Source organism: Pantherophis guttatus, chromosome 17 (genome assembly GCF_059756535.1).
Source record: "Pantherophis guttatus breed Tessera chromosome 17, ASM5975653v1, whole genome shotgun sequence".
Classification (NCBI taxonomy): Eukaryota; Metazoa; Chordata; class Lepidosauria; order Squamata; family Colubridae; genus Pantherophis; species Pantherophis guttatus.
Genome location: NC_142079.1, coordinates 6,167,501 through 6,182,928, shown reverse-complemented (window position 1 = coordinate 6,182,928; position 15,428 = coordinate 6,167,501). Strand labels below are relative to the sequence as shown.

Here is a 15,428-nt window from a genome sequence, read left to right as displayed (position 1 = left end):
ATGCATTTTAATTGGTTGCTGTAACAATTAGCCAATATTGGCTTGCAACTAAACAAAGCCCTGATGCTACCTTAGAGCATAATCCATAACGTTTGATCATGCTGTTTTATCCTTTTGCATTAAATAATTAGATCTGCTTAGAGAGACATGAGTAGGCGCGTTCAGAAATAACGAATTCCTGTTTGCCCGCTTCAACGTACATGCAAGACATAAAGGCCAATCAATTGGAAAAATAGGGGTCTAGTCCAAGAGAGATGACAGTTTTAGGGTTGCCCTAAGAACGGGTGTGAAAAACGGGCCTACCGGGGCCCACCGGAAGTTGGAAAACGGGCCGTTTCTGGCCTCCGGGGTAGTGGGGTGGGGAAGGCCGTTTTCGCCTTCCGGAGGCTTCAGGTAGGCCTGCTAGGCCCAGAACAGGGGGGGGGGGGCTTGTGAGCACATGCATGGGGGGAGGATTGAATTATGTCCCCCCTCCCGCACTCCCCCCTGCTTTTGGCATGCGATGGCAAAAAGGTTAGCCACCACTGGTGTAGGGTCTCCTGCTTGAGTGGGGTGGGGTTGGACTAGATGACCTATAAGATCCCTTCCAACTCGTTAATCTGACAGTTTAATCTAGGCACTAACCACTCTGTTTCGTTCTGTGTCGTCGTCTTGTTTTCCCGACCAGTGTTGATCAGTCCGTACGGCTTAAGTGGTACTTTAACAGGCCAAGCTTACAAGATGTCCGACCCGGCGACCCGGAAGCTAATTGAAGAATGGCAGTATTTTTATCCCATGGTGCTGAAGAGGAAGGAGAGCGTGAAAGAGGAAGAGGAGCTGGGATACGACGATGACTTTCCCGTGGCCGTAGAAGTCATTGTTGGTGAGAGAATCTGTATTTCTTTTTTCTCTTTTTTCTTTTTCCCCCCTTCCCTTGAAAAGTCTCTTCTGTTTGATCCGGTTCCAGTTCAAATACAATAACGTTAAAAAAAAAAACAAGTCTTGAACTGTAACACATGTTTTCCGGTGCTTCTTCTCGTGTTTTGATCTGTTCTTTTGTCTGAAATTTGGTGGGTTTTGTTTTGTAACTTAGAAATAGTTTCAGACGATTTGTTTGTGTTTTTATTTAGGCAATAGGGGCAATTCCTTCCTTCCTCCCTACCTCCCTCCCTTCCTTCCCCTCCCTACCTCCCTCCCTCCCTTCCTTCCTTCCCCCTCCCATTTTCCTCCTCCCTTCCTCTCTCCCTCCCATTTCCTTCCTTCCTTCCTCCCTACCATTTCCTTCCTCCCTCCCATTTCCTTCCTCCCTCCCTCTCCCCCATTTCCTTCCTTCCTTCCTCGCTCGCTCGCTCCCTTCCTCCCATTTTCTTCCTTCCTCCCTCACTCCCTTCCTCCCATTTCCTTCCTTCCTTCCTCCTCCCTCTCTCCCTCTCATTTCCTTCCTTCCTTCCTCCTCCCTCCCATTTTCTTCCTCCCTCCCTCCCTCGCTCGCTCCCTTCCTCCCATTTCCTTCCTTCCTCCCTCCCTCCCTCCCTCCCTCCCATTTCCTTCCTTCCTTCCTCCTCCCTCCCATTTTCTTCCTTCCTCGCTCGCTCCCTTCCTCCCATTTCCTTCCTCCCTCCCTCTCCCCCATTTCCTTCCTCCCTCCCTCTCCCCCATTTCCTTCCTTCCTTCCTCGCTCGCTCGCTCCCTTCCTCCCATTTTCTTCCTTCCTCCCTCACTCCCTTCCTCCCATTTCCTTCCTTCCTTCCTCCTCCCTCTCTCCCTCTCATTTCCTTCCTTCCTTCCTCCTCCCTCCCATTTTCTTCCTCCCTCCCTCCCTCGCTCGCTCCCTTCCTCCCATTTCCTTCCTTCCTCCCTCCCTCCCTCCCTCCCATTTCCTTCCTTCCTTCCTCCTCCCTCCCATTTTCTTCCTTCCTCGCTCGCTCCCTTCCTCCCATTTCCTTCCTCCCTCCCTCCCTCCCATTTCCTTCCTTCCTCCTCCCTCCCATTTCCTCCCTCCCTCCCTCCCATTTCCTTCCTTCCTTCCTTCCTCCCTCCCATTTTCTTCCTCACTCCCTCACTCACTCGCTCCCTCCCTCCCATTTCCTTCCTTCCTCCCTCCCTCCCTCCCTCCCTCCGACTAATTGATGCACCATACACACACACTTGTAACTGCAATGCTGTTTGCATGTGAAAATACACACAACGTTGGCTAAATTACAAATATAACCCTTAAAAACAACAACAACGACAACCACCACCCCAACTCTCTTGTCTCACTCCCACCCTTCCTTCCCCTCGGCCTTAACAGGTGGTGTCCGAATGGTATACCCTTCTGCCTTTGTTCTTATCTCTCAAAACGACATTCCCGTGTCTCAGAGCACTTCCACGCCAGGAAGCCACAACAGCGTGGCACAACAAGGAGCTGGAACCTTGAAAGACACCAGCAGTTGTGGAATGTTGCTCACCCCACCCACTTCTCCGGAACAGACCGTCATAGGTAAGCGAAAAACTTGGGTTTTCCCTTCCCCCCCTCCCCCCCCCTTCAGGAAGGGTGTAATTGAAACCATTTGCATTTACGGCTGAGATTATTTCGTTCATTCAGCTGTGGGTATTGCGGTCTCCTCTTTACGAATCCATATCTTTTCCTGAAACTTCTCTTGGGTTTACTTCGATTCAAGGTTTATCACACCAGATTTTTCTTGCTTCCTTCTTTATGCACCAGGAATAAAAAACGCTCAGCCTGCCAATATTCAGATACATAATGTAGTTCTGGCATCAGTTAATCCTCTAGGTAGACATAATTGGTGAACATATTATTAATTATAGCGGTTTTTTTTTCTTTTTCTTTTTCTTCCATGAAACATACTTGCACAAATTAGAAAGGCACGGAGAAAACTGGAAAATAAGTCACTGGGCTGACATTTCAGATCTACAAAAACAGGAGGGAATAAATATACCTTAGGAACGCTTTCTCTGTGTGGATGTTGAACCGTTTCCCAGGAATAATAATAAGCAACTAATATTTTTTCCCTCTTAATTGGTAGAATGCCTAGCTGGCTCCCAGTGTTTTATGGGTGTTGGTTTTTTTGTTTGAAAAGGTTTTGCTTTTTAATGAATTTCTTTCAGCCCTTCAAATTCGAAGAAAGTGGAAGGCAAATTATACAGTGATAGAGTCTCCATTGTGGAGTTTTTAGAACATAGAAGATAGAATCATAGAGTTGGGAGGGACCTTGGAGGTCTTCTAGTCCAACCCCCGGCTTAAGGTAGGAGACCTTATACCAGCCAGTCAATTAATTGTCCAGTCTAGTTTTGAAAACCTCCATTGATAACAGCATCCACAACTCCCATCCGCAAGTTACGACGGCCTTGGAAAAAATGAGTTAGGATCCAACCTGGGCGTCATGATCATTGCCCTGCCTCTTTGACCACAGGATCTCAAATTTGAGCACTTGGAAACCAGCTCACGTTGCTGATTCCTGATCTCCATTTGCAAACCTTCTCAGCTGGCTTCCGACAAGCAACAGTCCATTGAGGAAGCTGGATTCCCTTAACGAACACACAATTTGCTTAAGGGCTGCAGAAAAAAATGGTCTTAAAATCAGGTCCGGTCATGACCGCATTGCATAGCGACTGTTGTGGCCCACCAGCGGCCAGCAGAGCTAGCAGCAGAGTCGGACAGTGAGAAGATTGGGGAGGAACGTAGGCCAGTCCTGGAGTCTGGGGAAGGCTCAGACGAGGGCTCTTAGTCAGAGGCAGAGAGGGAGCCAAGGCCATTTGGTAGTTCTTTGCTGCCTCCGGAGTCTGACATCAGCGAGGCAGAAGACCAGCTCCAGCCTGTTCCAGTGGTGGGTTGCCCCCGGTTCGCACTGGTTCTGTAGAACCGGTAGTAAAACTGGCGGGAGGCTCCGCCCACTGACCCTGACGTCATGAAAACGCTTCTGCACATGCGCAGAAGTTTCTGTGCTTGCACGCGAGCGAAGCAAGCGCACTCGTGCGGCCCCATTGCGAACCGGTAGTAAAGGTAAGTAGAACCCACCCCTGGCCTGTTCCCAGTGTGCGCATGCGCAGAGCTGCCAGGAGTCAGGAACAATTAAAGAAACAGGGTCGACTTGGGAGTAAGGCTTGGAGATGATTGGCCCCTCCCATAAGACATAAAAGAGAAGCAAACGGTACGTGAGTTTTTGCAGGAAACAGTTAGTTCCTCTGGCCGATTCAAGATTTGAAAGTTCTGTTTGTGACTCTGTGCCAAGTTTGGCCTTGCCCTGCGTCTGGAAATTAGGTCTTCGGCAGCGTTCCACGTGAGATAGGTGGGTGTTGATAACCTTCCTCTGAAAGACTGTTTATCAAACCTTGCAGACTGTAAATGAAAGTAATTTACCGCCGTATGAATGAAAGAGGTTTGCCGGGACTAAGTTTATGCTGTTTAATTTCTAAGGAAGCCTAGGTCAGAACAACAACTGAAATTCCGGTCGCAACGGTGGTCGTACGTTGAAGACTACCCATAAAATATCTGAAGTGCTGATCTTAATTGATAGGATCAAAACAGGCTTAGTACTTTAAATATAGAAGGAGTACAAGTACAATATATTAATGAAGCTATGGTGGCGCAGTGGTTCAAATGCAGTATTGCAAGCTAATTCTGCTGACTGCTGGTTGCCAGCAGTTCGGCAGTTTGATTCCCACCAGCTCAAGGTTGACTCAGCCTTCCATCCTTCCAAGGTCAGTAAAATGAGGACCCAGATTGTTGGGGGGCAAGAGGCTGACTCTGTAAACTGCTTAGAGAAGCTGTAAAGCACAGTGTAGCGGTACATAAGTCTAGGTGCTACTGCTGTTGCTTTTCCTTTCCTTTCCTTCCTTCCTTCCTTCCTTCCTTCCTTCCTTCCTTCCTTCCTTCCTTCCTTCCTTCCTTCCTTCCTTCCTTCCATCCATCCATCCATCCATCCCTCCATCCCTCCATCCATCCATGGTGCACAGTAGTTAGAAAGCAATATTGCAGGCCAACTCTGCCATCTGCCAGCAGTTCAATTCTCACAAGCTCAAGTTTGACTCAGCCTTCCATCCTTCCAAGGTCAGTAAAATGAGGACCCAGATTGTTGAAGGCAAGAGGCTGACTCTGTAATCCGCTTAGAGAAGCTGTAAAGCACAGTGTAGCGGTACATAAGTCTAGGTGCTACTGCTGTTGCTTTTCCTTTCCTTTCCTTTCCTTCCTTCCTTCCTTCCTTCCTTCCTTCCATCCATCCATCCATCCATCCATCCATCCATCCATCCATCCATCCATGGTGCACAGTAGTTAGAAAGCAATATTGCAGGCTAACTCTGCCATCTGCCAGCAGTTCAATTCTGACTGGCTCAAGTTTGACTCAGCCTTCCATCCTTCCGAGGTGGGTAAAATGAGGACCCAGATTGTTGGGGGCAAGAGGCTGACTCTGTAAACTGCTTAGAGAGGGCTGGAAAGCACTGTGAAGAGGTATATAAGTCTAAGTGCTATTGCTATTGCTAAATAGCGATCCAACTTAGAAGTGAGAATAAATTTTCTCTCCGTCAGAACAATTGATCAGTGGAAAGACTTGCCTCCAGAAGTTGTGGGTGCTCCATCACTGGAGGTTTTCAAGAAGAGACAGAACAGCCATTTGTCCAGAATGATATAGTGTCTCCTCCTTGAACAGGGAGTTGGATTAGAAGACCTCCAAGGTCCCTTCCACTTCTGTTATTCTGTACTTCTGTAACCCCTGTGAAGATCAGAAAACCAATGCTATAGTGGGACCAGTTTTTTTTGTTTTTTTTTAAAAATAAACCATGCAAAGACAGGCATTTGCAAAATTGACACCCGGGAATTTGAAGTATTTCCCTCCCACGCCAAACATTGCGTCATTGTGAAAGCAAGTGAAGTCCACATTCCTTGTCAACATCCTGGCAGAAGTGTGGCCGGATCCTGCTGCTGTTGGAGAAATTCAGGGTGGGAGGGAGGGAGGGAGGGAGGGAGGGAGAGAGAGAGAGAGAGAGAGAGAGAGAGAGAGAGAGAGAGAGAGAGAGAGAGAGAGAGAAAGAAAGAAAGAAAGAAAGAAAGAAAGAAAGAAAGAAAGAAAGAAAGAAAGAAAGAAAAAGAAAAAGAGAAAATAGGATAATAGATGCAAAGACAGATATAGATACATGATAGAATAGAGAGAGGGAGGGAGAGAAGGAACGAAAGAAAGATAATAGGATAATAGATGCATAGACAGACATATAGATAGATGATAGAATAGGAGAGAGGGAGAGAGAGAGAGAGAGAAAGAAAGAAAGAAAGAAAGAAAGAAAGAAAGAAAGAAAGAAAGAAAGAAAAAAAAAACAGAATAATAGATGTCTAGACAGACATAGATAGATGATTTACGGCCAAAATATTTAATTATTTTAATACTGTTTTTAAATTTTGTATGCTCTGTTTTTACTTTGGCTGTGCACTGCTCTGAGTCCTTTTTGGAGAAGGGCGGTATAGAAATTTAATTAATAATAATAATAATAATAATAATAATAATAATAATAATAATAATAATAATAATTAATAATGATAGAATAGAGAGGGAGGGAGGGAGAGAAGGAAGGAAAGAAAGAAAGATAATAGGATAATAGATGCATAGACAGACATATAGATAGATGATAGAATAGGAGAGAGGGAGAGAGAAAGAAAGAAAGAAAGAAAGAAAGAAAGAAAGAAAGAAAGAAAAAAGAAAGAAAAAACAGAATAATAGATGTCTAGACAGACATAGATAAATGATAGAATAGAGAGGGAGGGAGGGAGAGAAGGAAGGAAAGAAAGAAAGATAATAGGATAATAGATGCATAGACAGACATATATATAGATGATAGAATAGGAGAGAGGGAGAGAGAGAGAGAAAAAGAAAGAAAGAAAAAAGGATAATAGATGCATAGACAGACAGATAAATAATAGAGAGGGAGGGAGGGAGATAAGGAAAGAAGTAAAGATAATAGGATAATAGATGCATAGACAGACATATAGATAGATGATCGAATAGGAGAGAGAGAGAGAGAGAGAGAGAAAGAAAGAAAAAAGAAAGAAAGAAAGAAAGAAGAAAGAAAGAAAAGGATGTCATTATCAACATTTGAAGCCTGAGAAATAATAACCAGAAAAACTGGCTCAGCATGTTCTGGTCACCTTAGTAGCAGGCATCCACCATTCTCGGTGAATGTCTTTCCTCCCCCCCGCTTCCCCTTCTCCTCCCCAGATCGCTGTGCTTTGGCTGTTTCCAGTGTTTTATTCACAAGGCTTTTTTTTTTTTTTTTTCTGGCCACGCCAGACATTAGAACAAGGAGTTCTGTAAACATGTTTGACCTTGTTGAGGATTTGTACAATTACCCCCTTTTCCAGCCCAAGTGCTCGGCGTTGGGTTTTTTTTTTTTTTGTGACACGCGGTTAAGACGCTAAGCGAACACAAGGCTCCCTCTGCTGTCTGACTTAAGTTGCGTTGAGTTGACGCTTCCCTTCCTTCCAGTTGGAATTGCTTTCAGACCAGAATTCCTGAATTTTTGGTGTTAACCGCCGCAGGCTAGAAGCCACCTCTCCTGCCTCCGATGGACAAAAGCAGAAAACAAATGTTGTCTCTCTCTCTTTTTTTTTTTAATCACATTTTATTAAGTTATAAAGTATTGTAAACTTCACTTAATCCTCTCCAAGGAAAGATTGAAGGCAAACGAGGTCCAGGCAGAAGAAGAATCTCAATGGCTTCAAAATCTTTTTTTAAAAAAAGGTTTTTTTTTATTTTTTAGACACGCAAACACACGTACAATGTATTTTTTCTGCACAGAGTATTGGCCGGTTCACAAATTTAAACAATTTTTAGTCATTTCAACACAATTTATATATTCCCTTTTTGCCGTAGTATTTATTTTCTCTATTTTCTTTCTTTCTTTCTTCTCTTTTTTCTTTTTTTTAATCAATATTGCCCATTCATCCTAACTCTAATCTTAACCTAATCCCATTTTCCCCTTCCTCTCTATATTGCACCCCTTAAGTTTAAAATCTCATTTAACATAATTCCTAGTATTACAGTCATTCATTTCATATCAAAATAATAAACCCAAAACATTTTATACCATATATTTCCTTAAGTCTTATTCTAAAACATTTGTCTGAAATGCTATAGGGCCGTGATGGCGAACCTATGGCACGCATGCCACAGGTGGCATGTGTAGCCATATCGGTGGGCACACGAGCTCAGCTCCGGCCAGCTGATTTTCGGGTCTTCTGGGCCCACCAGAAGTAGGGAAACAAGCTGTTTCCTGCCTCCAGAGGACCTGGAGGGGAGGGCGCGAAAGGCCCATCTTTTGCTCTCCCTAGCCTCCAGAGCCTTTCTAGGAGTCTGGGGAGGGCGAAAACAACCTTCCCCACCCCCATGGAGGCTCTCTGGAGGCCAGAAATGACCTGTTTGCCAACTTCTGGTGGGACCGGAAAGCCCGTTTTTTTTGCTGTTCCCAGTCTCCAGAGCCTTTCTAGGAGTCTGGGGAGGGCGAAAACAGCCTTCCCCCCCACCCCCCAGCCCCGGAAGTCATCCGGAGGCCAGAAATGGCCCATTTGCCAACTTCCAGTGGGACCGGAAGGCCCGTTTTTTGCTATCCCAAGCCTCTAGAGCCTTTCAAGGAATCTGGGGAGGGTGAAAACCACCCTCCCCACCCCCATGGAGGCCCTCCGTAGGCCAAAAACGGCCTGTTTGCCAACTTCTGGTGGGACCAGAAGGGCACATAGAATTATGGGTGTGGACGCACGTGTGCGTGACCCCCCCACCCCCACCCCGCTCCTGGCACGCAATGGCAAGAAGGTTAGCCATCACTGCTATAGGATCTCTAGCTTGAGCAGGAGGTTGGACTAGAAGACCTCCAAGGTCCCTAGCAATTCTGTTATTCTGTTATTTATATTTATTTCTCTGTCATTAGATTTATAACGTGGATAGTAACCCTGATCGGAGATGATCAATACAATATTGTTGGCTTGAATATTATCACAGCTGGAGGGTTTGGAATTGTCTAGCTGCTCTACCCCGGCAGTAAATGTGAATCCGTACACTCCATTCTGACAAGCTGGGGTCGTCTGCATCAAATCCCAGATTTTGTTTGTGTCTAAAACCAAACTGTTGTTCATCAGTAAATACATACAAGCTTCGGATCTGTGTGTTTCCTCATGCTTCCTCCTTTGATTTCCTGTCATCATTATTTTAATTTGTATTTTATATCCAGATAATCCTGTTGCATCTTGCACCCTTCCTCTCCCATCTTTTTCATTGTAAATTACTACCATTATTATGAATATTTATTGCTTCAATGTTTTATTGGCTTTTAACGTTTGCGAGCCAACCCAGAGTCACGTCTAGGCAAAATTGGGGGCAAACAAGTCTAACGAACAAACAAACTGAGTAAAATTCTCAAAAAATAAAAATTAAAAAAAAAATAAATCTGCTATTTCTTGCAGGTGACAGTGGAGGCATTCCAACCATCGTCAATCATTCAGCTGCACCAGATGGAATGGTCACTATGCAGAGTCCCAAAAAATCGGGGAAGATCCCGCCCAAATTTCAGAACTGTATGGTCCACCGAGTTTGGAAAGAATGCATCCTCAATAGGACACAGTCCAAGTAGGAACACTGGGTTTTCCTGGACTCTTTTGCTACAAACTTCTACAACTGCTCATTTTAATAACCTGTGTCTCTATGGACGTGTGTGTGTGTGTGTGTGTGTGTGTGTGTGTGTGTGTGTGAGAGAGAGAGAGAGAGAGAGAGAGAGAGAGAGAGAGAGAGAGAGTAAATGAGTGAATACTTTGTAATGTCAAACTGAATGACTAATTTGGGGAATCGTGTTGAAGAACTGCTGGTCCTAATCTTTATGAGTTTATTGTGAGCCCCCCACCAAAGTGTCAGATGCGAAGAATCCGGACTACTCAAATTAGGTTCTAGTCAAGTTGATTTATTATTCATGCCTGTACAGAGCAATCTAGTCAATTAACACTAACTGGCACTAGGTAATGAAATTCAAGAAGGGTTGAACGTAAACCATTTGTGGGAATGTAAGGATTCTAGGCTGATTCCTCTCTTGACTCCTTCCCTTGGTTCTGCCTATCGTCCTAAATCGGGGTCGGCAACCTTAAACACTCAAAGAGCCACAAAAGTCCTAACCGGAAGCCCCCCATTCAATTCTGGAGCCGACCGGAAGTCCGTTTCCCCCACCATAGAGTCTCCTCCTAGCGCGGCGTCCTTTTTCCTCTACCTGTCCTAACCGAAAGCCCTATCAATTGTGGAGCCAACCACCGATAGGGAGCTGCAGCAGAGGGATGAAAGAGCCACATGCGGCTCCAGAGCCACAGCTTGCTGACTCCTGTCCTATATCAAACCCATTTAGGAGAAGAAGAGTAAGGGACATATTTGGGTCCTTGTGGTTTTAATCTGAGTTGCAACATCCCGAGTTCCTTAAAAGGAATTCTGAGTCATACGTAGAATAACGAAATTGCAATTATTATGCGTCTTCTCAGAGACCACCGGTTAAGTTGGTTCAGCTCAGATGTGTAGAAGACCTCCAAGGACTCTTCCAGCTGTGTTAGTCAGATTATTCTTCCCTGTGGCATTCACCTATACGTTTTAATTTTGCTAAACCTTGCTCTGCTGTTCTTTGACGATTTGTGCCTTGGTTATATCTCCGATGCGCACAAATACACTCTGAAGATTGGAGCGGAAAGTATGAACTGTAAATCTCATTTAGTAATAATACGCAGGTATGCGAAAAAAGCTCAGATGTGGCTGCACATAAAAATAAGCTGGGTGCCAACGGTACTACTGAGTGTACAGGAAATAAAATTTCCTTTTAGCCCGGCTTGTAAAATATATGTAAAATATATATTATGCAACTCCGTTCACATAATATCCGATTTAAGAAAAGAAAATTTTCAAAGCTGATTAAAAATAGCTTCATTTAGCCTGGGAAGCATTGGTCATTCATTCATTCATTCATTCATTCATTCATTCATTCATTCATTCATACTTACCTCTTGAGCTTCTGCGCTCATAAATTAAGACTTCCTGGCCTGCTGACATAGTTACATCTGTTTTAATTCCTACCAGAAGGAATCCCGTTCCCGCTACCAATATGGAGGAAGATGCCCCCGTCAGCTGTGTTTCTTGGGATTTTGTGGATCCAGCCCAAAGAGTCCCCTGCTCTTGTTCCAGGTCAGTAGATGGGAGGAGAATCTCAAGACCATTCACATAGAAGAAAATAGGGTTACGTATGTGAGTTTGATATAGTGCTGGCCTAGAAACCAGGAGATGGTGAGTTCTAGCTCCACCTTAGTTAGGCAGGAAAGCTGTCTGCCAGACTTTGGGCCTATCACCAGGAGACGGTGAGTTCTAGTCCCACCTTAGCCAAGAAAGCCGACAGTGAATTCCCAGAATTCCCCAGCCAGCCATCTTGGGGTATCTCCCAATTCTGGGAGTTGAAATCCACCCAATCTTCAATTTGCCCAGATTGAAAACCACTGCTTTAAAGCAAGAATGTCCAACCTTGGCACCTTTTAAGACTTGTGGACTTCAACTCCCAGAATTCCCCAGCTTCGGGGTTAGAGTCTACATGTCTTAAAATTGCAAAGGTTGAGAAACCACGATCTGAGAATATGTAAAAAAAAAATAAAAATCACTTGCCAATGTTGACAACCACTGCTTTAAAGCAAGAGTGTCCAATTTTAAGACTTGCGGACATCAACTCCCAGAATTCCTAGCTGGGGAATTCTGGGAGTTGAAGTACCAAGGTTGGACATCCCTGCCCTAAGAGGCCCGTTTGGTAAATTCTTTCAAGTTTTCTGTTACAGTGGTTATGTCTGCTGTGTAGGCAGCTTTATTCAGAGATGTATTTCCTGCCTCTCTAGGAGTTGCCTTCAGCTGCTTGTCAGGTTTCGATGCTATCTCAAAATAAATGAATTTCCAAACTGCCGATCTTTAAGGAAATTTTCTCTTTATTCGAGCACAGCAATCTGATCCTGACTCTTTCGCGGTCAGTACTGACCTTTGCCCCCTAATCCTTCCCTTTCCGATCCCCAATTCTCTGCTTCTCATTGGCTATCTTCCAAGTCACTTTCCTGATTCCTTCTTCGTCAGATCACAGGAATGTCTCCCCCCTCTCCCATCTCCGAGGAGACAGAATCTTCAAAGGGATTTAGTAGGCAAAAGTTCAGGCTTCTCCTCTCTTTATTATATGTCAGTGCTGGGACGCTGACACTGCTTTACTCCTAATGATGGTTTACACTGTTAACTGCATTTTGATTAAACTTCTTGAAACATTTTCTTTCTTTTTTCTTCTTTTTCCCTCCAGGCACAAACTCCTGAAGCAACGCTGTGCTGTCGGCTCCAGTCGTCCGCCCACGATATCGCAGCCGGGGTTCGGAGGGGGAACCTCCTCCTCTTCCACTTTACCCCCTCCTACCTCTAAGCACAAAACCACCGAGAGGCAGGAGAAATCGGAGAAAGTTCAGAAGAGGTTGTTGCTGCCATTTCATCATCGTCCCTCCGTCACCGAAGACCTGTGCCTGGAGCAGGACCCTTCGGGACAGAAGCTGGCCTTGGCCGGAGTGGAACCTTCCTTAGAAGCTGCGAGTAATAGGAAGTACGAGAAGCAGCTGTCCCTGCCTCCCCGACACCCGAGCAAGCCAGCCAATTCGAATCCTATGGATTCTCCCCGTTCCCCCATATCTCCTCTGCCTCCGACCCTCAGCCCCCAGCCCAGGGGACAGGAATCCGACACTTTGGATCCGTCGTCCGATCCTGGCAACCCGACCCTCTACAGCAATGGATTAGAACTTCAGCCCATGGCCAGCGCGGAGGATCGGACGGTCCTCGTGGGTCAAAGGTTGCCTCTGATGGCCGAAGTCAGCGAGACAGCTTTGTACTGCGGGATCGTACACCACCAGGAGTCATCCAACAAATGGCAGGGATATTCTCTTCCTCTCCCCAGCAATCTAGAATTCAGGCCTCCGGAACTCCAGTGTGAGATCCATGACCTCAAGATGGACGTGGCTTTGGAAAACAGTCCGCTGAAAAGGTAAGACCAAGTCTTGTTTTCCTTCCGGCATGTCAGGATGGGATGGGATGGGACGACTTGCCAGAGACAAGTCACTGCGGCCAATGCGCCATGGCCAACTTGCTGTGGGACAACTCACCACAGCCAAATTTCGGTAGGACAACTCGCCGCAGGACAATTTTAACAGTTCAATTGCGTTATTCAAAATCCTTTCTTTAATAGCAACAGCAGTAGCCCTTAGACGTATATGCCGCTTTCCAGTGCTTTCCAGCCCTCTCTAAACGCTTTACAGAGTCAGCATCTTGCAAACCCCAACAATCTGGGTCCTCATTTTACCCACCTCGGAAGGATGGAAGGCGGAGTCAACCTTGAGCCTGGTGAGATTCAATCTGCCAAATTGCAGGCAGCCAGCAGTCAGCAGAAGTAGCCTGCAGTACTGCACTCTAACCACTGCGCCACCGCGGCTTAATGATTCTATCCCACCATTCCTTTGATATCAGTATTCCTCATGCCCCACAGCGAATTGTCTTGCGTCCAGTCGGCTCTGGTGAGTTGGCTACAGCGAGTTGCGCCATGTCGAATTGTCATAGACAATTATGGGAAGGCTAATTTTCAAGCCATTGATGTAAATAGAACCCTGGTGGCGCAGCAGACTAAAGCACTGTTATTAACATCAGCTGCCTGCAATTACTGCAAGTTCGAATCTCGCCAGGCTCAAGGTTGACTCAGCCTTCCATCCTTTCTACGGTAGGTAAATTGAGGACCCAGACTGTGGGGGCAATAAGCTGACTTTGTATAAATATACAAAAGTATGAAGGCTATTGCTTAACGCATTGTAAGCCGCCCTGAGTCTCCGGAGAAGGGCGGCATATAAATCAAACCAAAAAATAAATAAATAGCCGATGGCCATGTGGAAACACAGCACTGCAGGGCTGCTAGCCTCCAATGCGCCTGCATTCTCCATCATCAATGAGAACAATTCTTTTAGGAGGTCATGTGGTACGATCCCTGCGACCCCAGAAAGATGTGTACCCCCGTGAGGTTATTTTAAGATGACCTGTCAGAATACCGAAGGATACCAACGAATGTTTAAAGCGAAAACGTTGGAAAACGGTGTTCGTTCTTTCTTCTCACGTTGGACTAAGAGATTCCCGCTAGCTTTGAGAAGTCTTCCTCCTCTGCATTTCTTCAGAAATCATAATGATAAAGCAGGCTGACACGAGAATATATCAGGCGCTCCCCCATTCATTTTTCCCCTTTGTGGTGAATTAGAACATGCTAAATATCGCATCGCGTAATTATATTATTACAGTTTACTGGGGAAGGGGAAAAAAGGAAAAGAAAAGAAAAGCCACAGGGCAGATTTTATACAGCACATTATCCATAATAATAACCAGCTAAGGCCTAAAATATTGATGTCAGGCTTCAAGAATACTGCAAATTAGAGCCAGCAACGTGCATCCTCAAATTATCTCAGAATAACAGCGCAGTTCTCCTGCAGTTATTCAGATATTATTTCTACGGAATGGTGTTCTGAAACTTCTCAATACAGGAAAGGGATTCCTTTTGAGTATCACACAGAGGAAGATGTAGATGTTAGACCATTTGAAAGCCATAAGAACCTTGATAGTACAGTGGTCTAAGCACCCTGTTATTAACACAGCTGCCTGCAATTACTGCTGGTTCGAATCTCTCCAAGGCTCAAGGTTGACTCAGCCTTCCATCCTTTCTAAGGTAGGTAAAATGAGGACCCAGTTTGTGGGGGCAATAAGCTGACTTTGTATAATTATACAAAAGTATGAAGGCTATTGCTTAACGCATTGTAAGCCGCCCTGAGTCTCCGGAGAAGGGCGGCATATAAATCAAATTAAAATTAAAAATAAAAATAAATAAAAATAAATAAATAAACCTGTTGTGGCCCCGGCCAGCGGAGCTGGCAGCAGATTGGGACAGTGAGGAGGTTGGGGAGAAACATGGGCCAGTCCTGGAGTCTGGGGAAGGCTCTGATGAGGGCTCTGCGTCGGAGGCAGAGAGAGGGCCAGGGCCGTCTGACAGTTATCAGCTGCCTTCGGAGTCGGACATCAATGAGGCAGAGGAACAGCTGGAGCCTGTTCCCAGTGTGCGCATGCGCAGAGTTGCCAGACGAAGAGAACAGCTAAAGAACAAGGGTCGACTTGGGAGTAAGGCCACAGGTGGACGATGAATGGCCCCTCCCAGAGGGAATAAAAGAGGAGCGAAAGGGGAGTGGAGTTTGCAGGAGACAATCAGTTCATTCCTGCATTCTTGCCAAGTATTGCGGCGTCTGAAAGATACCAGCCTGGCCGCTCTCCAAGCCTGATAAAGGTCGGTAATTGTGAACTATGGGAGAGGGAAGACTTTGCTGGAAAGGAATTCACTGTAAATTAAATAAAAAGGGTTTT

General features: G+C 45.5%; 1 protein-coding gene across 2 annotated transcripts in view; it reads left to right on the top strand.

The window, feature by feature from the left end:
* Window positions 1-15,428, top strand: part of MED13L (mediator complex subunit 13L) — a 177,692-nt gene that overhangs the window by 121,418 nt on the left and 40,846 nt on the right. Inside the window, exons 6-10 of one of the 2 annotated variants that reach the window (XM_060683764.2) lie at window positions 668-862; window positions 2,273-2,461; window positions 9,425-9,587; window positions 11,064-11,168; window positions 12,304-13,029. In XM_060683764.2, the coding sequence (XP_060539747.2) occupies window positions 668-862; window positions 2,273-2,461; window positions 9,425-9,587; window positions 11,064-11,168; window positions 12,304-13,029 (1,378 nt within the window). The remainder of the gene's footprint in view (window positions 1-667; window positions 863-2,272; window positions 2,462-9,424; window positions 9,588-11,063; window positions 11,169-12,303; window positions 13,030-15,428) is intronic. The other variant, XM_060683765.2, reaches the window with a different exon arrangement.